We start from the raw sequence: 25,864 nt of genomic DNA, 5'->3' as shown, positions 1-25,864 counted from the left end.
TGGGACCAAGGGTCTGTGTGCACAGTAAAAAGGTTAATTAAATACTGTACTGTAACTGACTACAGCATGACTTTGTAAGATTGGCACTGACACATATCAGTGGTGGTTTTAGGTGGCTGTGCAGCAAATCCTGCTCCACAGAGGGAGGGATAGGTTGCATTATCCACATCACTAAACCTTTGTTAGGTGATGGACTCATCAAGGGTGTCTATGCTGCTCTACGTTTGTCTGGTTTTTTGGACGTGAAATAGACAAGTTGTGTAAGTCCTACAGTGTTATCCAGTTCAAACAACAAATCATATTTCATCATAGTTTTTGCTCTGCTCGTCTGGTCAGTTCAGTTTTTTTTTATACTGTACTATGAAAAGGTAAGAAAAGCATGTGACAGGATGAAAATTGTTTGGTCCTCAGCAGGTCTTAAAATTAGGTAAATAAAACCATAAATGATCTACAAAACATGACATAACTGACTGTGTGATTATTTTTAATAACAAGTTGAAATGCAGAAACAGTGCATGAAAAAGTAAGCATACATTACTGCTCCCATAAGTATTAAAATGAAAAGTAAAAGCCGAGTACTGCTAATCAAATATACTTAATGAATTGATTATCAATATAAAAGCATTAGCTTTGGCAGTCTGTCTGGAGCATTCAGGTGTTTGTTGCAATGCCACAGAGGAAAGACATCAGCAGTGAAGCAGCTGTTACTGACATCAGTCTGGGAGGGGTTATAAGGCCATTACTAAACAATTTGAAATCATTATCATACAGTGGGAAACATTATTCACAGGAGTGGAAATCCCAGGAAATTCATCCCAGAATTTGACTGTGCACTGTTCAGAGAAAAAAACAAGAGCTCCTGTACAACTCAGGCTCTACAGGCCTCACCTAACATGTCAAAGCCTCTTCTCAGCAAACAAACATGGCAGGTTTGCAAAATTGCATCTGAACAAACCGCATGACCTCTCGAACGATGTCCTTTAGACAGATTAGACCAAAGTAGTAATGTTTGGCTAAAATGCACTGTACCATGTTTGTTTAAAATCAAACAGCAGAAATATCAGCAGAAATAACTCATACTAACTGTCAAACACGGTTTGGGCTTGTTGCCACAGTACTCGCAGTCAATCAGTTGACTATCAACTCTTCATTAAAATACCAACGAATCTAAGTTTGCACAGTCAAAGTCCAGATCTGAGTGGACCATAAGAGAGCTGTGTATAATCGAGGGCTCACAAATCTTACTGAACTGAACATGTATAGACGAGCGAGCCAAAACGATGTGAGAGATTTATAAACAGTAAACTATTACTTTACATTATTGCTATTAAATGTGATTCTTCTAGCTTTTCAAACACCACTTCTGCATTTTTAGCTTGTTTCAGCTGAATAAACTGTGACAAATCATGTGTTTATCTAAGCCTAATTTTTAAACATTATAAGGACTAGATCATTTTTATGTTATCCTGATATGTAAAAAACTAAAATTGTTCTAAAACTGAAACAGTGTTGCTCGTTTTTTAAATTGATTATATGTAAGAAAGCTGCTGAACATCATTCAGTTTTACTTTTGTTTTCTTGGGCCACAGTTTTATACTGGTTTTCTGCCCAATTTCCAGTATTAGAAGGAAATAATTTTGTAGCCTTACAAAGCCACTGTTAGCTAACTGCCCAGCATAGGATGGCAGTTGGAGAGTTTATTACAGCCACAGGGCCAAGAGAAAAGAGAATACTGAGTTCTGTTCCCCAGGTGGACACAAATACTGTTTCAACAGAATAGTCAGGTTTCTCTGTGTCTTCACAAGCATTTTTCTTTTTTCAAATATTCTTTCATTACGAGTTTATTCTTCTGTATTCTGCCTTTGTTTCTTCTCTCTTACAGCAGTGATCATTAGTATGAACATGAGCTTATCTTCTTGCAGCCGTATTGTAGTGCATTTGTTGTTAGATTTATTAAATTCCCAGCCCCCTGGTGTATTTTTTAAAGAGGCTAGCAAAAACAAATCTATGAATGCTCTGCTCTGGTCAGCAGTGAGTATCACCAAGACGGCAGCTACCGGCTGTAAACACAGTCTCACAGAAGTCTTTCTATTAACATAACGAAATCAGGGTGATATGTGTCCTCTTGAAGACTATTCTTGCCGGCCAGAAGATGCACCTTCCATCCAATATTCATTCCGGTTATTGATAAATAGGAACTATGCTCTTGTAGTCTGGGGTTTTCCTTCTAGACCACTCTCCATCAGAGAAGTACCTTATCATGGGTAGTCTGTGCAAGTTAATGGTGTCCACTGAATGGCTGATAACAAACATGAACTGAGTCTTACTATGGCCATAATCTGTGTGTAATGAATGAATTCACTGTGACTTTTTTCTTTTACCCCCATTAACTTACTTGAAATTTGTGAGAATAACGTGTGGTACAGAGAGGTAAATATTAGACTTCAGTAGCCGCGGTGCAGGCTTTGGCATCGCACTTTAAAACACAGGCCAGTTGGCATGCGAAACACATGCCAATTATTGCATCAGTCATGTGCAGGGATTTTATGCATTTTGGAGCACAAATGGAAATTCTGAAAGTAAAGCACAGAATTCCCAGCGGTCCCGAGAGCTTTAATCAGTATACGATTGGTATATGATGATATTTTAGAACGTATTGTTCCTCCAACATTGATTTATTTGGGGATGACTAAGCCTCAAATGCCAAACCCTGAGGAAAAGGAACAAAAAGGAACATCTTTTGATTCTCTGTGTCCGTGTGCCTTTGTTGAGGTGCAGCCCCTCATTTATGGGCCTTTTTTGGTGTCTGCTTGACAACTAAACACAAGCCCTTCTGCCAAACAAATTGGAGCTGTGTTAGGGAGAGGGGGCGGCCCAGACCCAAACTGCAGAGATGGGCACTCTTTGACAGCTGCTTTCATCTTGTTATTATTCCTCCTTCACACTCAAGGATTTTTGGGCTTCCTAAAGTATTTCTGTCGCTCTCTCCTTCCTCTTCCACTCGTTTTCTTTTTCTGTCACTGGGCTGTGATTGGCTGTTATGACAGAGCCGTCACTGGGCTGTCAGCCTCTTCTAAAGCTCGGTTTAATTACTCCTTTTCACTAACATGACACGTTCATGCACAGATGCGTGCAAACTCGCACACGCATGGGAAAGTCGCTCGCAAGCGCACACATGCTGACACACAAACCGGCGTGCTCAGCTGCGTGCCGCGTCGTCCTGCCAGCAACAAAAAAAGAAAAAAGCTGCGGTGATTGAACTCTCCGTCAGCCGTTTTACCTGACAAAGCAGACCCCCAGATGTTTGTCAGTGTTAGCTCTCTGTTTCCTGAGCCGAGCTTTGAAAACATTGTGTAGGAGTGTGAAGGCCCGGCTACTGCTGGGTTTGATGAGCTAAGATCGATCACACGTCCTGCTGTGCCAAGCTTTGAATAGCCAATTATGGCTGCTGAAATAGAAGAGAGAATGCACGTTGACTTGAAGGAGGGAGACTTTGATTAGAAGGGGATGATGGAAAAGAAGGGGCTAAAGATGCAGCAGTTATTGCCTTAGTCTATAAATGTTTAATATTCTGCTTTGTAAAGCCAACAATGATCCTCCTCATCCATCCTTCAGATAAAGATTCCCTGACGGATGCATTCAGCTATGCTTCCATTAACAGAAGACAGCAGTACACTGGGTTGAGACCTTGACTGATGGAGGGAATCTAAGACAGATGTACAGATTTACTCGAAATATAGAGGAAAACAACTAGAAAGCCTTGTTGCATGTGAATGCCAAGCCATCTGAGCTGGGTTTAAAGTTGTCCCTCTCTTCTCCTTTCCGAGTATCTGCTCCCGCCGTGCTTTCCCTCTTTGTACTGATATCTTCTTCCCCTTTCTGTTTCCCTTCTCTCTCTTTCCTGCTCTTCCATCTTTTTCCTCATGTACACATCTCCTCTCTCTCTCTGCTCTTGTCATTTCTTTCTCTTTCTTTCGTCACCCTTGAAAATGATCCTCCACCACCCCATCTTTGTCCTTATGGAATTTGGCCTCCTGATCACACTCCCCATTCATTCTTGTCTCTTTTCTTTCATTTTCCATCCTTCTTACCACTTTTGCATTCAAATTCCATTTTTTTCTCTTTTCTCCCCCTTCCCTGTCCACAACTTTCACTACTCCACTTACCCTCTCAGGTACCCTCCCCTACGACATCAAGATAGTAATTGCTGGAAATCATGAGCTGACCTTTGACCAGGAGTTTATGGCAGACCTCATCAAGCAGGACTTCTACTACTTCCCTTCAGCCTCCAAGCTCAAGCCGGAGAATTACGAGAACGTCCAGTCACTGCTGACCAACTGCATCTACCTGCAGGACTCCGAGGTCACCGTGCGGGGCTTCAGAATCTATGGTTCCCCCTGGTGAGTGACTCTTTCTTTCTTTTCTTTCTTCATATTAGAGCTGCACTTACAGTATGTGGAGTATTTTCAGAACAAAGGATTGACTCTTTGGTTTTCATATAGAAACATATAAATCTGCTGACACGAGTCATGCAGTAGTAACTTCAAACATAGTCAAATATAACAGATTCTTGAAGATTTATAATGTGATGCAATCTGACTGTGGAGGTTGACTCCATGGTGTAGCGGTTTCCACATTTCTCTCACTGGTTCTAGACTGCTTTGCACTGGCTATGCTCAATAACACATCACAGCATCCACTAGAATTAAGAGTCTACTTTCTTCAAGGTAGGAAAGTTCTTAATATCTCTTTTCACTCTCTACTTTACCAGCATATTCTTCTAGGAAGTGGAGAGTAAAACCAAGTCAGTACTGGAAATATCTTTTCCTTTACTGTGTGTAAAAAATGAATCCTGTGTATACTGTAAGGGTCTCACTGGGTCAACACTGAGTCTTGAGTTTGGATGTTCCTACTTTTCTTCAGGAATAATCTTGGCGCAAACCTCAGGCTAGGTAACATTCAATTAAATAATTACACTGCACATGTTACACAGTGAATGAGAGAAATGGGACTGTTCATCTTGAAGCAAAGGCATCTGTCCATGAGTTTGGGTCAAACCTGAAACCGAATTTTGTTTTTATTTTCCTTGAAAAAATCACAAAAGCACATAATTCTGGGTAGCTTTCTGATAAAGCTATCAAGAGTGTTTTTGCACCAGTTGGATTGCTGAGGGGACATATTACCCAAGAAAGTTTATATCTCCATTCTTTTAATTGCTTATCCAATTCACTGTTGCAGAGGGCAGAGCTTATCCCAGCTGCCATAAGGTGAGAAGTGTGGTACACTCTGGTTAGGCTGCCAGCCTATTACTAACACAGAGACAACCAATTTAGAATCACTAAGAAGCCTAACGTGTGTTTTAGACTGTGTGGCAGTACCCAGAGAAACCCATGCAAGCCAAATAGAAACCATCGCTAACACCGCTAACCACTGCACCACTGTGCTGACGAGCATCATAACAACAAGTTTAAATTCCTCTGCTGCAAACAAGCTCAGCAATTCATTGTCAGTTGCTCGTCTTGTTTTGATCCATGTCAGTGCTGATGGGCATTTACATGGCTAATATTTACCAGTCTTTACACCGACTATTTTGACATGGCGATCAACAATTTTTGTCCTTTTCGACCTACGCTAAAGTATGAGCTAAAAAACCCAAACATTTAAAAGAGAGTTTTATGAACTGCAGTTCTCATCCTCCAGTGTGATTCTATAACAGATTTTATAATTATGAAAGAGAAAGTTCCTGTGGTCTGAGGGGATCTTTGGAATCACTAAAGTCGATCAGTTATCTGCTTCTTTATTTATCCTTTGCTGGTTTTCCAGGATGTGAGCGCAAGCAAGTGGTTTGATGATGGGCTGACATATTTGATGATGATGATGATGAGTGTGTGTGTGTGTGTGTGTGTGTGTGTGTGTGTGTGTGTGTGTGTGTGTGTGTGTTTTACTGACAGGTTCCCAGGGGCACTGTTTTAGTGTGTGTGTGTGCCCCAAGTGCTGGGTAATTGGTTTGCTGTGATAGCAGGTTCCCCTGAGTTTATTGCTCAGGTCACTGCAGAGAGCTGCCTGAGGTGAGCAGAGATAGATGGAAAAGTCAAGGAAGAAAAAAGCAATAGGGAAAGGAGAAGTGAAAGAGCCTACGGAGGGCAGGAATCTGGGGAGAGATGTGGACAGAAACGGCAGGACAAAGGAAGCGAGGCGTGTAGATTTAGGAAGAGATTTATTCAGATTCATCAGCTGGCCCTCGCTGGTTTAATGGCCACATGATGTGATGAGTGTCTGTGTGAATGTGTGAATGTCTGGTCATGGGTTTATGCACCCTCATGTCCTCTCGCTTGTCTTGGACTACATACTTGTGCGTGTGTGTGTGTGTGTGTGTGTGTGTGTGTGTGTAAGCCTCAGGGTGTGTTCCTGCAGCACAGAGGGGCTCCAGCTGGAGGCTCTGCATGTTCTCCCCTTCTTCTGTTTGCTCCCCTCTCACCACCTTCCTTCTTAACGTTTTCCATCCATCCTGATTATCTTCGAGCATCCTTTCATTATTCTTTCTCTTTAATCCTCTGCTCTTTCTTTTTCTGTTTAACACCGATTCTCTTTTCCCTCTTCTCCTCTCTTTCTTCACCTTTGTCTTCTGTACGTCCGTTTCCACCCTTGCCTCTTGATTTGGGAAATTAAGATTACCGTTCAGATCTACTCATCCTTGTGTTTCTTTCTCACTTTTCTAATCTCACAATCTCCTCTTTGAAAGGAATTCATAGATGTGGCTCTTGCCAGTTTTGAATGCTGCGGCACATTATTTCACTGTTCCCCACATTTTGTCCAGATACAGGGGCAGTAACTACTTTGTATAAAGAGCTGATTATGTTTTCTCAAACAGGATTCTTAGTTGATTGCAATATGCATTCTTAAACTATACAATTTTCTAAAACACCAGTGTAACCTACTCAACTTTTAAAAAAATCATTATTGTTAACTTTTTAGGATTTTACAGTGTAGCAGGATGGTGCTATCACTATGACCTGTGTTACCATAGTGATACCAGTGCCATTTCTCCCCCACCACCACTACCACCACAAGCACTGACGTTACTACCTCCAAACTCAGGTGCTTCTCTAAATGTACATGGAGCTCACAAAAGGACCGGCTCACACAGAGAACAGAAATAAGTCAAAATTTCACTAACAAGCTTCACAGATTTGTTATAAAAGGTCCACACAGCGATGGTGTGGTTAGACCTGTCACTTCAAAGCAACAAGGTTCTGGGTTCCTGTCTCTGACCCAGCCTGGGCTTTTTCTGTAAGGCGTGTTCTCCCCGTGCCTGACAAGTTTTCTGTGGGTACTCCCAGAGTCTAAAGACATTCAAGGACCATTCAAACACCGGCTTGGATAATTTAGTGTTTTAATGATAGTGGTGGAGAGCACGCTTTCAGTCCCAATTTTTAGCCTGGCTGAGATCAAGTGAATCTGATGGGCATGACATTTGATTCATTTGATTTTCTTCATATTAACATGTTCAGTGAGCTTTCATACCTTATGGATGGCACAATTATGATCCTAGAAGAGACCACTGCCATTAGGAAACAAATCATTTATCATACGATAACAGGGACACCTTAGAACAACTTTGTATTCATTTGCAGTAACCCTCTCCTTTAAGGGAAACCATGCTAGAGTAACTTGTTTTTTATTTGTTTTATTTTAATTTAATTACATTTTAATTGGATCTGTCTTAATCTCAGACCAAACAGAGAAGAGGGGAAAATGAAAGAGCAGAAACAGTGACTCTGTTCTTTCCTTCATCATTTCCTGAGCAGTGACTGGCTTGGCTTCTTCATTTCTTGCTGTCACCTATAACGTTCGTTATGCCTCCCATTGTCTGCCACCATCTTCATCACTTTGTGTCTCTTCTTCCTCCTCCATTCCTCCATCCATCTGGCTTCACGGGCCGTTAGCTACTTCCTTCCTGCAGCCCCTCACTCCTACTTCATCCTCTCCTCCTAAGAGGTATTGTGATGCTGTGTGCTTCTTAGCAGGCCCCTCCCACACTCTGTCTTATACACAAACAGATGCACATGCAACCTTTTACTATCCCAGCTGATATTAAATCCTTCTTACTTCCAAAATCTTCTTAATTTATCACTTCATGTATTGAAAAATCAGACAGCTGCAGCGGCATTGCTCCGGTTCCCCACTTCTGATGCTGATGTGACTTTACAAGCCATTTGTCACAAACATATTGCAGAAAGATGCTCTGTCTGAAAGCTGATGGGACAGAGCAGGAGAACTCATGTGCATGTCTCAGTCTTAGAGTAGCAGAGCCCAAATGTGAAAAACTCTATGCTGAATAGTATGGTGGAAGAACTGAACCGCTCCTGCCCCCTTTTTCACACACTGACAAGCACCAAAGCAAGTTTTTTTTTAAAGCGAATAAAGATCGATCTGCAGTATCCAAATTTGTGTGCATGAAGGATATGGCTGCTGTCAGAGTAAATATGACTCACTGATGTCAGTGGGAGTTGATGTTCTGTGTCTCTTCCTCATCACCTCTCCATGAAAAGCCACTCAACCTGATTTCGTCCTCACTCACATTCAGATTTCCTGTTCCAGTCTGAATGTGAAGTAACTCTCTGCTCTGAGTCTCTTTACCTGTTTCACATTCTGAGGGGTTAATATGAGCCCTGGTGCAGACACCCGCTGTGCAGCACTCTTTCATAGCACCACTACAATACTAAAGGATTATATCATACATGATGCAGCCTAATCACACATTAATATTATTTGTTATGAAAAGATGAATAGTGGAAATAGTAGTAGGAAAGTTTGGGTGATGAGGTACAGAGATTGTGGTCAGCAAAAGCTATGCAGTGGCTTTGTACCCAGAGCTGTTTGTAAACAACATGTAGTTACATTATTAAAATTAGGAATATTATGTGCAGGAACAGAGTAGCAGTGCTGTGGCATACGGAGCCTATGGAATGACAATGAAAACCTGTTGCAGTCAGAATAACTGTCAGCAACACAAAGTGGATGCCCACCCAGTGTAGGGACAGCACAGTGTAAGCAACACTTTAAGGATGACTTTGCTAAATGTCAGAACAAAGTTGTTGTTCAGTGCTCTCAGGTCTCTCAGACATCTCTTCCACCTCAACACCTCTGCAAACTCAAAAATAGCTAAAGGATTAAACCTCTGAACGTCTCGTGAAGCAACACCGATTACTGCTTCAGCACATTGATGCATTTTTATTTTCATAGGGAGCACACCAAAAACAAAAGAAAAAAAATGATAGGCCTGATAAGAAACCTCCGGCAGAACCAGGCTCAGGGAGGGGCGGGGCCATCTGCTGTGATTGGTTGGGGTGAGAGAAGGAAAACAGGATAAAGACATGCTGTGGAAGAGAGACAGATTAACATAGTCATTTGTAAAGCCACATACTTCTTATGACCTAATAATGAACCACACAGAGTTCAAACCTTAGTCTCCAAGCCGGACGTTCTTTGTCTTTACTACTTTACTGCTACGTGCTTATTAATTCATGTCTGAAAGCATTTGTTATTAAACCCAGTCTGCTGTCACAGGCTAGGCTTTCTGTGACCTTTAAACAGAGCTGAGGTCAGGTACTACAGTATTACCCTGTTAGACCACTCGGAGAACAATAAGATATTTTTTGGGTATTTTAATATCAAGCTGATTATCCCAGCTTTGACTCTTACAGGCTTTAAGTATGCATGTGGCTCAGATCAGCCTCATTTTTGGGTGTACTGTTCATGAACATGCAGTGGATTTAAAAATGTCATCTGTTGCTCACGGCTATTCAGAAAAGAAAGAAAAAGTAACACATGTTTAAAAATCAAGTATTTATATATTTGTTGTGATTGTTTTGGTGTCCTGTATACTCTATAGATTGTTTATTCACTGCATTCATTTATTTTCTGTGTACTAGCAAATAAGTAGGAAAAAAATGTGTAGAGAATTGTCTAAATGCAATTACGGTAACAATTGCTCAAATGCAGACAGAACCAGGTCATAATTCATGCTCAGCTATTATTATAAGCGGGCTCATACTAATGTTAAAGGCTGTAATTTTCTCTACCTCATAAGTATATTATTATTATTTAAGCAGGAACCCCATTACTCTACTGCCAGTGCCAGAGTGGCTAATTGGGACTTTCAGGAGTATTCGTAGTTAGCCCCTTAATTGTCGAGAAACTTCAATCAGATTCGACCATCATTAGTCAATCTGATCAATGAGCTTGTTTAGCTGGTGGACAGCAATAGATTTATACAGTCCTCCAAAAACTAAGTACACACTTACTGCTGCTACAGGAATGAACAGAGTTCTGAGGGTTAGCAGCAGACAGATGCTGCTAATCAAACACGCTCTTCCAAAGAGGAAGTCAGAAAAGGCACAGATTCCCAAAGTGTTTCCACTGGAAAGATGGTTAGGAAATCACGGGATGGTGCCAGAAAATGAACAATTGCAAAAGTGTTCTACTTTAAATGATTATCATTACTATTATTATTATTATTGTTACGGTAATAATCATCATCATCTGGACCATGATGATACTCACTGGTTTTTGTAGTATAGCACCGAGGTGTGAATTAGGTTGTTATCTCATGTGGATAAAAAGCAAGAACAAAACAAATCCTTTGTAATTAATTTGCTAATCAGTCGTCATTTAAACTTGGGAGGCCATGCCCAAGTAAAAATCTGTCATCCTTAAGGAAATTCTAATTCACAGCTTGTATGTGCTTGGACCCCACTCAGGACATTTCACTCTGTTTGCCCTTTATTTTAAGTCACACAGACACATATTTGGCTGGGTGTCAGGCGTTCGTTTGTATTTTCATGTCCATGTTGTGTTGATACGAATGATGTTGTCACATGTGTTAAACTTCTATTACAGTCATAATCCTCTATGTTTTCCTTTTACTAGCGATGTTTGTTGAAGAAATGCTACTTTATTGAAAAAGGATTGTGTTTTTGCAGCATTTGTGTCACTGAGAGTAAATGGAAGATGCTGCCCTTTTAGCTACACTGTATATAATTAATTGAATACTAAAATTACGTTATTTCATGCTTGTGATGGTGCGCAGCTGTGATTTATTGGCTAAACAGTTACATTCTAGCTTTTCTAATTTTTTTTTAAACTCAGAAAGAAACAGGAGCAAAGTGTTTCATGGGAAAGAAGAAATAACGATGCTGCTGGGTGAGACTTTTATAGTTGTTCCAGTATATTATTGTTTCAGTAGTTTTTCTTCTGTTGCCGAATTGTGTGTTTCATCAGTATAAGCTTCCCTTAGAGATAATCGTAAACGCCAGTATTTGAGATAGAGGTGTTCTTTCATATACAAAAATCCTAGATGAGTGCATTTTGTATTTAGGAATAATTTTCCGAGAAAAGAATTCTGAGGACTTTTTTTTTCCATTTATTAATTAAAACTGAACTGAATCCTGCTTTTAAAAACACCAAAAATCAGATATTCACACGAAAAGTACATAATAGTTTCACCAGCTGGTATCACAGATCTTGGATGCTTGGTATGTCAGAACTACTCTCTACTCATAATTTAGCAACTAAGATTCTAGGCAGCAGAAACCAATCTGGCAACCTCGGCAGATGACATCTGAGTCATTATTAATAATGAGCTGCATGGCCGGGACACGCAGCTTTGCACATTTATGGAGCACAAATGCAGCCATGAGTATGCACTTCTCGCTCTGTGCAACTTTTTTATATCATTAGCCAATTAAGTCGAAACTCACGTCTGACAGAAGCAGGAGTGAAAACATCTCTAACAAAAGCATCTATCACAATAATTCACTCCTTTCTGAAGATTCTCTGTATTACATTTCCCTAAACACTGGCCAATCATGTGTGCCATTTTTTTCCAGCTGAAGTAATCTGCACACGTGACACATTTGTTCGGTTTAAGTTTCTCACAGGTTATGTTTCATTCAGATTGATCTGCTTGTGATTGCAGCTTAGCTTTTCTCATGACACCAGGAAGTATCAACAGCTGATGGAGCTGGATGTACTTATATCAGTGCTTAAAGAAATCAGTGATTAATCTGACTATATAAGAGTTTATGGTTAACTGCAAAAGTAATTGTAAACAATAATGTTTGTTTTTATTCATTTTTTTTTAATGAACTCAAAGAAAAACAAAGTTAGTGTGTTTCCAGCTGCTGTTCAGAATAAACAACATTTGGATGAAACAATGTCAGCCTGCGATTTGCTATTTATGATGGAGATTTCACTGTTTCCTGACTTTTCTAAACTAAAATTCAATCAGTTTATAATCATAAAATAAGTCACGTTTAAATAACAATAATCCTAGTCCTGCATAACTTATTAAAAAAATCATGTTTCTCTGTGTTTTGCTCATCTTTGACAAAACAGAAAAACTTTTCAACGAAAAATAATAAAAGCAGCAAAATTTGAATTTGAAACAAATTCCATCAACCTCCTCGAGATTGGCTGTTCAGATGGACACACACACACACACACACACACACACACACACACACACACACACACACACACACACGTGTGTTTAGCCAGGTGCAACATTTAGTAGGTACAAGCCAAAGTGTCCTGAGTTTTCTGGTTTGTCATTAAAGTGTAGAGGTTCAGGCTCCTCACCAGCTTAGGGTCAAGATTATCTCCTGATGTCATCTTTTGTATATAACATGTATTTGTCCTCTTGTGGTCAAACAAATGGAGGCAAATGTGAAATTCTGCATTTTACCCCAAACCACATTTTCCCTAACCTACCACAGTATTTCACTACCTAAACGTTATAAAACAAACACAGATACGTGTAAAACCAAAGTCTCAATAAAACATTGAGTGATTTCTCTCTGATAAATAAAGAGGCTGTGATTTTTTATTACACGAGACTCAGAAGAAACACTTCTAACTGCTAAAAATCACCAACTGTTCCCTTTTACCTGACCGTGGCTCTCGAGACTGAGCTCATTTGTTCCTACTGAAGTCACTCGTATTTCAACATGCTCGTCATTGTAAATGCATAAATGCAACACTGTAGCTCAATGACATGTTTTTTATTGGTTTTGGACAACAATGCGGTGGCAAAGAATATACTGTAAGGCTGTGATACTCACATAATCCCTGTTAGCTGGATACAATCATTGTTGGGTTGAGTCTTTTCATCAGAACCAAAATCTAATATCCTATCCTATTTTCCAATTTTCTATGCGAGAGAAGACACGTAAAACCTTGACGGGTGTCTGTTTAGCTTCAGGCTCTTTGACAGATGCTTAGAATAATTGAATTTTAGAGGGCAGCAATTATAACATGGGAGCTAATGGGGTTAGAGACTTGATTTCAGATTCTAAGGAACATTTTATAGAGTCAAGATATACAGTAGCCTACCTTAAATGTTATCGTCTTTGTCCGTTTGTCCTTACGTCTTTGAGTTTTTTCTAAAATATTGGGGTAATGAAAGCAGCATGTGAGCAGGAGGCAGGGGAGGAGAGGTTCCTACTAATAATAATAAATAATAATACATTTTATTCATAGGCGCCTTTCAGACCCTCAAGGTCACCTTACCAAAAACACATGAGCAATAGCAGCAAAAAATATATTAAACATGATAAAATAAATTTTAGACATAGACAGTCATAAAAGTATAAAAGCAAACAGGTAAAGCAAGGTAAAAATGGACTAAGATCAGGTGTATGTAATTCTAAATAGATGAGTTTTGAGACGTGATTTAAAAGTGGTGAGACTAGTGTTGATCCAAAAAACTTCAATTTCTTTAAATGTATATAATGATGGTCTCTGAGGAGCGGATAACAGGCAGAGGAGACGGCTCATTCACAGACACACAGAAATCACAAAGGCATGAGACGGACAAAGTAGTGTGTTTGTTGATGGGGGATTTGCATGGAGTGACAGGGGAGAGAAAGTGAGAGACCCTGTTTTCTTCTTTAAATGAAAACGGCAGAAATTTATCGCTCCCCACTGCTCCGTGTGGAATAATTAAGGACGGAGATGCAAAAGACTCCTTAATTAGATTTTTTAATTATTGAGGATTCACTTCTCCTTCTATAGTGGCCCAATTAAGAAAGCTCATCAAAAACTAAAGAGATGAAGAGAGGCCGTTTTCCTCTTTCTTCATCTCCTCCTCCTCCCTGTCCCCCTCCATCTCATCTTCCTCCTCCCTCTCCTCCTCCATCTTCCCTTTCTAAGCTCCCTCATTTGACAGAAATGGACTACCTGCATTCTGTTTGATGGCTTGTCCTCACTGATGAGCGGGAAACGGAAGGGACTCTCGCTGACTTTAATTAACTTGCTTGTTTTCACGGCCCTGGTGAAAGTAAGAGAGAAGGGGGGAGGGGTGGAAAACGAAGAGGTAAAATACAGTAATAGTGTGCAGAGCTTTTCCTTTGGTGATAATGAGTCTAATGATGGTGGAGATGGCATCAAGGTCCCGTGACCTTGTTTCTCTTCTTTAAGCTTTTAGAGTTTGCTTTGTTCTTGTTCTGATGAGGAGAGACTTCAGAGAAAGTTTTGACAGATGGAGGGAAACAGGAAATAAGAGACAACTTTTGCAAACACACCATCAGTGGGGATGTATGTTTTAGCCCATTGAGTACAAATTGTGTTTTGCGTAGATGACCATTTTGCAGATCAGTCAGTTTTAAACTGATTCCCTGCCTCCCGGGCAGCCATTGGTTTCGCTTCATTTCAGGATGCTTTGAAAACAACGTGCAGGACCTGATTACAGGTAGATAGCTAATCCATAACTGCATTCATTTTACAGTGTTGTGTTGTAGCATGGCTCCACTTAGTGAGCGCTTCACACATGTTTATGTGCACTCTGGCTTCAGAGGTGTAAACACCGCTGCTGAATTCAATTCAGAGAGTACATACTGACATGAAGGCACTGAGGTTTAGAGCTCACGCTCACTTCTCCAGTGTTGGAGTTTCATAATGTTTTCACCTCCGAAACACACAAGCCCCTTTCAGACATGCGAGCCTTTCTGTTAATCTGGCACTATTTCAGTGTGTCGGCTTCCTGTATGAATCAGCATCACAGTCAGGTTTCCATAAAAAGGCACTGAGCTGACAACATCAGACTTTGTATATTTACACACTTTTTTCAAACACAATAATGCTTAGGCTTCCAGCAGCGATCATTAGTATAACCTGAATACAGTCTGGGTTTGACAGGAGCTGTTGTTAGTTTGTTGCTTCCAGCCATCAGTACGAGACTTTCTTTGAGTTTACTGAGGTTACCGATTTTACGCCTCACCGGTCCACCAGGATCCATCCATGAGCGTTTCCAAAGAAAGAGAGTTGCAAAGAGAAAGGTTTAAATACATCTAATCCTTTATTCCAGACATTGATCAATCGAGTCCTCAGTTTATTCTAACAGCAAATGACACTGTGCACTTTACTTCCAAAAGATCAGCCACTACACAGTCACAGGAAATCAAGTGTTGGAAGCTCAAAGCTACAACTATTTGAGCTTGTAGGGCAGCAGAGTGGTTAGCACCATCACCACACGGTAAGAAGGGTGTAGGTTTGAATCCTCTCTATGTAGAGATGAATGTTCTCCCTGTGTTTCTGGTTTTCTCCCAGTTGGTTATTTTTGGTTATACGTTTGAATATGAGCATCAATGGTTGACTGGCTGTGTTAGCCCTGTGACAGACTGGCAACCTGTCCCGGGTGGGGCCTTCTTATTTCCCTGTGACAGCTGGATTGGGTCCCAGGCAATCCTGAGTTACATACAGAAAGTGGAAAAGATGGATGGGTTTGGGATTCCAGACAGTTCACAAGTTCTCTGATTATTTACAACATTTTGATAAAGCGTCAGACTATAGCACCCACAGTAAGAAAACTTTGATCTCATGCATTATATTTCACGTGAGGTCAACTGCCACATGTAGTATAATAATTTCACTTTAGTACTGCAGCTTGCTCAACTAATGAACCTCTGAATGAAGACATAAACTGTATTAATGTGATGAAGTCTAACTCCCGTATGAACAAACTTATAGAACAAAACATATTTGCTTTCTTATCAAGTGACCTCTTGTGATTTATTCAATAATGACACCCACTTCAGTAAAGCTGACCAACTGGCTACGTTTTAGTTAAAAAAGGAGAAATCACGGTTCTCGGCTTGGGATTCTGCAAAAAGCAAAAAGCAGATCTTCTCTGGAAAATTAAGAATTAATGAAGCCTCGAAATTTAATATGAATACAGGCTTTATTCCAACACGTGTTGTCTTCGTAGCTTTCAGTTTTTATAGTGCATTTTTCTTAAACGTCAACTCATGAAATAAAGTTTACACGCGCTTGATTGGCTGTGACAGATAAATGCTTTCAGCAGGTAACAACTGGTTACTGGTTACATAGAATAGAATAGAATAGAATAGAATAGAATAGAATAGAATAATCCTTTAATTGTCCCACAAGGGGAAATTTGGGTGTAACAGCAGCAAGAAAGACACATATACAAACAAACAGTACACAAGACACAGAACAGAAACATACACAATTTTTACATATTTACATCAAAGACAATGGTTACCAAAACAGAGTACTGTAAAATAAAATTACATCCTGTGTGAATGTTAATTCCCTCTTTCACTGAGCAAACCAGTAGCTTTTTGTGTTTGTGTGCAGTTTTTGCTAAAAAGGTTGGAGAAGTTTGGAAAACAAAGTTAGTTTCAGAGAAAGACATTTCTTTACCTGTGTGCCGGTCACAAATATTGAAAATGTTCTCTGGATGTAAAGTCTTCAGATTAGATATCGCACACTTTATGGGAAACAATAACTGAACTCAAAGGAACAAACATCAGTGGCTAGGACAAAATTAAACGAAATGTTACGTATGCACTGGGATACTATGTAATGCATGCACAGTCTGTAGTCAACGCGCTATAACATGCAGCAGCGTGCTCCTGTAAAGATAAAAAGATGGCGAGACATACAGTTGGGAGTTCATGCTTTTCTAGGCCTCCTCACCAGAGCCCCAACTAAATTAACATCGGAGCCACTCTGAGATTCTCGAGCTCCCCCGAGACTTGTTCTCTCCTCCATCCGTCTCCCCTCCTCCATCCCTCTATCCCTTCTCCCACACCACCATCCCCATAGCACTTACATTCCCAAAGGACCCAAATAAAGTAGCCTAAGAACACTGAACATTAATAAACAGATACTTAAGGGGGTTGGTAAAGGATAGAAGGGAAAAAATTGGCCTACTTTAACACTTGTCACTCCCCACCACCACCTTCTCCACCCATTCCCTTTTCTGTCTTCCTGTTCCTCTTCAATTTCATCTTTATCTCCTTCCTAAGTGCTGTGTGCTGCCCCGTAGCAGAATAAACAGTTATGGAGGGAGGAAGAGCAGAAGGGAGGACATTTACTGTGTCGTTTCCCTTAAGGGATTTCTCTTTAAATTACCTGTTAAATGGCCTCCAGGGGTAGGACTTATGTGCATGGGTGTGTGTCAGCATTTGTATGTGTATTTGTGTTATGGCATGCTCTGGGGCATTTTCCTCCATTTCACACATGCCTTCCCTGCTCAAGGCTCGCAGAACTGTTGAGAAAAAAAATAAATTAAAGAGATTCTGTCCTTATGTTCCTCCTCGCCTCATTCTCTTTCTTTCCGCACACACACACACACACACACGTACACACACACACACACACACACACGCACACACACACACACACACACACGCACACACACAACACTCCCTGCCTCTCTGTCTTTCTGTCTCAGCAGTTCATCAGTGAGCGGCGATGTTCAGGGTTTGATCACAGAGACACAGGCGACGGGACGCAGTGGACGCTGAAAGAAATGTCCACACTGGGAAGTCTCATTTCCCCTTCTTCTAAATGCCGTTTCATTTGTTGCAGCAGTTTTGCAAAAACAAACGTCTTCACTGTGAAACAAGGCAGATTAACTCAGAGTGAACCGCTTGCATTAAAATGAGCGTCGCAAGCAAGACAAACATGTTGATGCGCTGAAAATGAGGCACGTTTTCTCACCAATTTTCTTTTTAGGGAATGCTGAGATTCCCGTCTGTGCATACTCTCATGCTGCTAGCACTATTTAATTGTAATTTGCATTGTTATTTTCTTGTCAAAGGTTGCAGTAGTGTATGTATCACAATTTTCTATAACTCTAGAGTTTAAAACTGTGTTTACCAGAATTTAAAACAGCATAAACTAACTGCTTTGAACTGTTGTTTTTTTATGTAAGTAGGGGGCTCATGGTTACCAAATTGTCATGTTTAGGTAGGAATCAGGAATAATATCCACAGGCTATCAAGATATCAGGCTGTCAAACGAGCAGGCTGATGAGCACTGGCACAACATGGAATTTGGCAACCCCCCCGGAAGATGATAATTATGACACAGAACACTGAGAGAGATTAAAAAAATTCTGGATTTGATGTGCTGGAAGAGTCACGTAGACTGAAAAGACTATCCACCATTATTAAGGCAGCAGAGGCAAGAGGACAAGCTGGACATGTACTGAAAATCAAATTTTTAAAACTGTTTCTTCCTACCTACTAGTTTTACTGCCTTGATTAATTCTGTCCTGTCACACTGAAACTTATCATAAGTCAAGCTAATAAAGCTGCACAAAGGAAAACCTCGGCTTTGCAGACTGTGGTAAGAAAATGAAGCATTAATAATATTATAGTCATTTTCCTTCCGTTTCCTTTAATGATCGTTGATGTCTGATTTGTCTGGTTCCTGGAATGAAACTTTTTAATTGTTAGTAAATTGTCAGATAACCCACAGCAGTTTATTTTATTTCACTGCTACAGCACAGAACACTGTGGGATCACGTTTAAAGACACAATGTTACAGTTCAACCTAAAAAGGCAGTTTAGTAACCGACACAGGAGTTGTGCTTTGTCTTGAGACATTTCTCGGCTGCGAGTTTACACACTGAGACTGCTGTCTGTGGTGTGGATGGTCTTGCTGTTCGGTGACAAATTTCTGCCTGTTCAGTTGTGGCACGGCAGCGCAAAATAGCGGTTCCAGTATCTCCCTCAGAGCTGGGCTGGAAATTTCTCAGGGCGACGTGATGTTCTTTGCATTTTGCCAGTTAATCGCTAGTCCCAGCCAGTTTCTTTTTATTGAAGTGATTAAAGTGTTTTGGGTGAATTTCTTTCTTTAAATCTAATCAAATACTCAGTTGAAATGGGTATTCTTCCAAGAACTAATTTGCATCTGAAACAAGAGCAATTAATTCACCCAAATGGCAGGAATTTGCAAAATTATTATTGATTCTTGAATTCTGACTTAAATAACTTGTTAAGGTGCATGTTTATTAGCAACAAAACCAAGGAACACATATTGGTAGGATTTAAAGGCTCAGCATGCCAACTTAAATGAGGTTTCCTGCGAACAGGATATTTTTTGCAGTGTGCAGGGACTTCCTCCAGGGCAGCTCGGTGATCCGCGCTGCAGTGTGTCCCTTCTGCCGCGCTGGCAGGTCTTACCGTTTGCCCAAACACCATCCTGGATGAGGGAGAGGAAGGCACCCTACCACCCCTCTTTCCAGGCCGCTGCCCATCCACATGACCTCCTCCACTTCCCCTGAACAAGCCACTAGCTCTGGATGAGCTGGCTAATCTCCATGATTCACGTGCTGAAGCGCGGGAGTCCGGAGGAGAGAAGATGAGCTAAGAGAAGGGGAGGGGGTGGAGGTGTCTGGTGGTGGGGTCCTTTTTTTCCTCGTTTCTTTCTGTTCCTTTCTTCTCCTCTCCCCCGCCCCTCGTTTCCCTCTCTTCACCGGAGAACTTTGAAATAATTTGCGTCTCGTGGGTTTTTTACATATTCTAATTTCCAACTAAATGGGACATCTGTTTGAGAAAAGGAAGATTTGCCACGGTTGCCAAGGCAACTATCACTCTGAAAGAAGGGGAGGGGGGTAGGTTGCGGGAGGAAAGGGAAAAAAAAAGTCCGACAGCTTTTATGGACAGAATTAGACTTTGGTGGAATATTATCCCTGCAAGACAAACAGCAGTGAGGCCTGTTGTCTTCTTCTCCCCCTCTTAGTGTTTCCATCATCTGTTATCCCAGTTCCCCCTCTCCCCTTCTGTCTGTTTGTCTCTCTTTATCAGTTCTTTTCATTTTCACACCCTCATGTTCACCTCCTTTTTCTCCATTTCCCTTCCTAGCCCCTCTTTTTCTATCTTTCTGTGTCCCTCATGCTGCAGCATCATCAGAAATATCAGCGTGAAATCTGCCTCCAATTAGAGGCATAAAGCCCCCACCCCCACCTGCGTCCAGCCCCCAGCCTCCCACCCATGACAGCTTTTCCGCTGTCTGAGGCGTCTCATCCACGGAGCCGAAGCCCACCTCACACTCTCTGGTAATTGGTTATTGTTTGGAACAGGAAGGGACAAATGTGCTTCCCCCAGCGCTTCTAAATGCAAGTTAAACTGCCCTTCATTTTGAATGCACAGTAAAGAATGGCTTTGTTAATGGGGGAGGGGGGGCGGGGGTGTAAAATGTCACACGCGGCAATCGAGGCACGACGAGAGAAGCTGGAAACGAATTTTTTCTCCTTCCTTCCCCTGACATTTCATGGAGCTTTCTTTGAAGGCGAAACTGGAAAACAGGTGAAGTGGTGCTGGGTACGTGTGTATTCCAGTTAAATCCCAGCCTGCAGAGGAAGGAATTAGACTTGGAGAAAAATGAAACGGCCACTTTCTGTTAACAGTGGTCGAGAACAAATCGTCTTTACCGCTGTCGATATTGTTAAAAGTATCGATCGGTGGCTGCAGTGGTGCTTGGGATAACAATCTACTGGTATCTCACAAACACATTGTGACAGGTTTTCGCAGTGAGATGGAGCCTCGCTCCCGGCTCCTACGCAAACCTCCAACCAATGCTTGATTGGATGGTGCCAGAACTTAAGACTAGCAGCCTACATAGCAGCACTAATATTAAAACAAAACCTTTTCATCTTGTTCAGAACACACACTGTGCCTTAATGTGAGCCATCAGGCACTTGTTGATAGAAATAAATAGAAAAGAGCAGGAATGTCATACTGACATTTAGAGCACACGTCACCAAAAATCATTTCCTCGGGGCAAAAACACTATGATTGTTCTCATCTTTTATTACAGCTAAACATTTTAACATCAGCTGAATCTGTCCTCCAGGTGGGTGAATGCCAGTTTCTCGCCTAAGCTGTCCGGTTTGCCTCATTATCTCTGGAGCGTTTGGTTCGGTTAGTCCACTGTGAAAGCTGTCAATCACAGAGACTTAACATTGCTGAGTAGAGGCCCACTCACTCCACTCCAAGTCCCCAAAAACAGACTTGAATGTGATGTCCCTCGTCTCCTCGAGCTGCACAGGTGGGCGAGCGACACAGCGACTCACCCACCTGCTCTCGAACACAAACGCACACAGAGACGCACACACTGCAGCGTTCACCCGCGCACCGAGGGAGGCTTACGCAGCACTCAAACCATGTGCTCTGATCCAGCTCGTCCTCATCCGCTGCACATCCAGAACACTCTCCCAGCCTCCGCAGAGACTCCCGTGCTCATCCCCTCATCCTGGTTATGTTTGTCCGCCCATCTGTGTGTCTTCAAACCACTCATCTCCTCCTCCCTTCATCCTCCCATTCTTACATTTTCACATCCTTCTCGCTAAGGAGAGAACTTTTTTCTCTTCCTCTTTTTTAAAATCCTCTACGTACTCCGCTTCGGCCGATTAGCGCATCGTTAAAGTTTTTCCACGTCTTAGTTCCCTCCCTGCGAGAGCCGTCTCCGGCGGGAGCTCATTATCGCCGGGCATGAAGTTGACTGTCAGGGTCTCCGCTGATTTGTCACATCCCAGTTCCCACCCGCTGCCGAGCCCAGCAGATTGAGGGTGTTGCTGAGTACTGCATGTGTATCTGTGGGTGGGTAGTGGGGTAGAGTCTGGGATGGAGGGATTGTCTAGAACTGCCGGCTCTAGGGAGCGTCCCGGAGCATTTTTCTGTGGCCCGCACTTGTTATTGTTGTGTTTCTTGACACTAACTGGCGTCGGCGGCGGAGTCGTGTGGCACATGTTGAGAGCCACATTTATCATGTCCCTGAGATTGTTTACTGTGATTCACGCGGTTTTGTTTATGGCTTTGTATTGTACTGTGAAAATGGAAATGGCATCATGGCGGTGCTTCATCAACTTATAAGATGTATGTAATGGGCTGGTGACTGTGGAAGGCGGAAATCAGCAATGAAGGGACAGATTTATCATTGAAACAGACATTTTTCAGCATGCTGGCTTCATCAGAGTACGGCACCAAGATCAATTCACCCAGAAGCAAGCTGATAAAAGTTTCACTCAAATATTCTGTCAGCTGTGTAAGCGTTATAATTCAAGCTTTCCCTTTGTTGTACACCATGCATGAGTTTATCATTCTCCTGAATATAACCACATGTCATATATAACATAGTTTATCAGTGTCTCATGCATTGCGCGACATCTTAAAAGCTTTCAACATCCTTGAAAGTTTCTGGATTAGACAACATAAATGAAGGCGAATGAGTGGATGAATGAAGGACAACCTTCGGCGTACTCGATTAAAAGGCATTCGGGGGTAATTCATCATTACACCTCACACCCCAAACATCAAGGCCTCACTTTTTTCCACACCCTCAGGTGGTGATTTGCTGTAATCCAGCTGGAGTTTTAAAATGAATAAATCACCAGGTGACCCATCACGGGCGATTTGTGGAACCTCAAAGGTGTTTTCGTTTGAGTGATGAGATGTCCTCATGTTTCCACACTGAGAAGCCTGAGTGGTTTTTGTTGTTAAGTCTCAGCCATGACAAAACCTATTCAGTAAATTGTGACCCTTAACAACCCTGGACCCTAGGATCCAGCCAAATATGGCCTAAATTCATTTCACTTATTTTAAGTTTGCCCCAGCTGACACAGCGACCTCTGAAAAAGCACTGACAACCAGCGGTCCCAGTTCAGTCCAAAAGGGAGTAATGCAGAAAAGCATACAGCGGTGCTGCATGCGTTACTGCAATCACACTTGAACTGGAGACAGATTAAATTCTGCTGCTTTGAGTCAGCTCTGACTGTAGCAAAGCAAATTTAAAATGTCCAAAATGAGCAAATTTTACAAATGTTAGCAGAGACTACACAACAAGCAGATGAGTGCTAAGTGATAGCAGCCCCATTCCCAAAGTTCCTGAATGAACCGATCGAGCCACTAAAGCAGGAATGGTTTAAAATAATTAAAACAGAGAGTCAGACCCCAGACCAGTTCTTTAGGAAAGTTCCTTCAGTGGAAATGTGGCTTTAGGACTTGTGGTTTAGTTTTTATGTTTTCACACAGCACTATGTGGGTTTGAATAACTCTGTTACCCTAATAAAAGAAATCATCGTTTACAGAACTGCATTTTGTCTTTCCTCAGCTTACCTAATATTAAAATTTGTATGATGATCTGATTGAAGTGAACTAATATGCAAAAAAACAAGAAGGGGCAAATACTTTTTCACAGCACTCTATGTGCCCTGAGTCGCTTTACACAGTGACCCGATATGAGTCACTAAGCAGTTTGTTCTGTCACACAGTTCAGCAAACTAACCATAACAGTTTACACTCATATACTGACAGACTGTAATGGCCCAGGGCTCGCTGGCATGCTAAACCAACCTTTTGTTAAATGTGAGCTTGGGTTGGGCAGTGAAGCTTTCATCAAACCTGCAGAACTTAAAGTTAAATTCTAGTCTAGAAGAAAAGCTTCCTAATAAAAAGACTATATATATAAAAAATGTCAGATTGAATACGGGAGAAATGTGTTTAAAATGATGCATGGAGCAGCTGGATCTTATCCTGCAGTCATGAAAACATGCAGATCTGGAATATTTTACTGAGTCTAAGTGTGATGTGAGTTTAGTGAAAGATGGCTTTGCCCCCTGACTGTATCAGAGCCCAGTACTAAAAGGATCTGACTCCCTGTTAGTCTGAGGATGTATGACATGAATCTGTCTTTCTGAGGTGAGATGGAATCAGTTCTGGTGCTCCGCAGTGATTGGACAATAAGGGCTGGCGCGTCAGAAGAGCCAAGCAGAGTAGAAACAGGGGACTTGAACGTCATCTGTCACTAATCCTGTGTTTGATGCCTTCCCTCTGCTTGTCCAGTGATGTCCTCCCCCAGTGTCTGTCTTGGCTCCTCGCGTATCTGGCAGCATCCTTTCACTTTTTCCTCCATCACTACTTTCACTGCTTGCTCTGCGTCTTTCTGTTTGTCTGACTATCCATTGTTCCTCATCCCAAAAGCCTTCCTCTGCTGCAAAGTCTGCACACTTTAAGACACACACACAGGCACACACACACACACACACACACACACACACGCCTTCTACCTCTCCCTGTGATGGCAGACGCTTTTATTAAAAACGGTAAAACATCAGGGAGACGGAGACCTGCCAGGTGTGTGTGTTTTGTGTGTGTGTAATTGACGCAGGCCTTGAGGTGTGAATTTTCGGCATCTCAGCAAACAAGCAGATTTTACAGCCTTGGGGATAAATGGATGGATAGACGTACAGTTTAGATGCATGGACAAACGTTGTTTGTGAGAGAAAGTTGGTATGATGGCTATGCACATTTTGGAGGAAGGCAGTAATAGCGCTCACTTGGGGGAATGGATGACAGAGTGAAATCTGGGCTGTTGTTTTATGTGACCCTCCCCTCTCTGGTGGACAACTTCCCTGCTGCTGTTTTTTTTGTCTGGTTGTTTAAGGCTCCTCCAGAGCGTCCACATATGATTCAAAGTTACATCCAAGATAGGATTACAAATTCCTTTTTTGTCAGAGTGATGCTCTGCTGCACTAAAATAATTGTTTCAAGCATCAGAATAACAGTTTGGATCTTCTTTAATCCATCCACACTCATTTTATTGAGTTATTGATAACCCAGCTATATATAATTTTACTTATATGAATTCAGATGGAGAAATGTGTGCAATAAAACTTGCCTTCCATCTGTCCCACTATGGAGATGACAAACAGATGTCTGTGGAACGTCCTACTAAGCGTGATGCACAACGATATCACAACGATAACGAGTTAAGATAAGATAAGATGGCCTTTATTAGTCCCACAGGTGGGAAATTTGTTTTGTTACAGCAAAAGTGCAAAGTTATGTAGCAGAAATTAGAAAACACTGGAATGCAATAAAATACAATAAAATAAAATAAAATACTATATACAATAGAATAAAATAGAATAGAATAATATATACAATAGAATAAAATAGAAATACAAATACTATATACAACTGAGTAGGAAAATACAAAAACACAACTTCGTCAGAAGAAGAATTGCACGTATAGCAGTCTTATTGCACAAGTGTGGGTTTGTGTGTTTGATCAGCTGCAAAAGTCTTTATTGTAGAGTCTGACAGCAGTGGGGAGGAAAGACCTGCGAAATCTCTCCGTCCCACACCGTGGGTGCCGCAGTCTCCCACTGAAGGAGCTGCTCAGTGCTGTCACAGTCTCCTGCATGGGGTGGGAGATGTTGTCCAACAGGGATGACAGCTTAGCCACCATTCTCCTGTCACTCACCACCTCCACTGGGTCCAGAGGGCATCCTAGAACAGAGCTGGCCCTTCGGATCAGCCTGTTCAGTCTCTTCCTGTCCCCAGCAGAGATGCTGCTGCCCCAGCAGACCACACCATAAAAGATGGCTGAGGCCACCACAGAGTCATAGAAGGTCTTCAGGAGTGGGCCCTCCACTCCAAACGACCTGAGTCTCCGAAGCAGGTACAGCCTGCTCTGCCCTTTCCTGTAGAGGGCGTCTGAGTTATGAGTCCAGTCCAGTTTGTTGTTCAGATGAACACCAAGGTAC

The 25,864-nt window shown here is 41.6% G+C and overlaps 1 protein-coding gene across 1 annotated transcript in view; it reads left to right on the top strand.

The window, feature by feature from the left end:
• mpped1 (metallophosphoesterase domain containing 1) overlaps window positions 1–25,864 on the top strand; it is a 93,060-nt gene that overhangs the window by 34,203 nt on the left and 32,993 nt on the right. Inside the window, exon 4 of the mRNA XM_003449787.5 lies at window positions 4,175–4,400. Within this exon, the coding sequence (XP_003449835.1) occupies window positions 4,175–4,400 (226 nt within the window). The remainder of the gene's footprint in view (window positions 1–4,174; window positions 4,401–25,864) is intronic.

This window comes from Oreochromis niloticus, linkage group LG17 (assembly GCF_001858045.2).
Source record: "Oreochromis niloticus isolate F11D_XX linkage group LG17, O_niloticus_UMD_NMBU, whole genome shotgun sequence".
Classification (NCBI taxonomy): Eukaryota; Metazoa; Chordata; class Actinopteri; order Cichliformes; family Cichlidae; genus Oreochromis; species Oreochromis niloticus.
The sequence above is the reverse complement of the archived record's forward strand: the minus strand, read 5'-3'. Positions and strand labels throughout refer to the sequence as shown.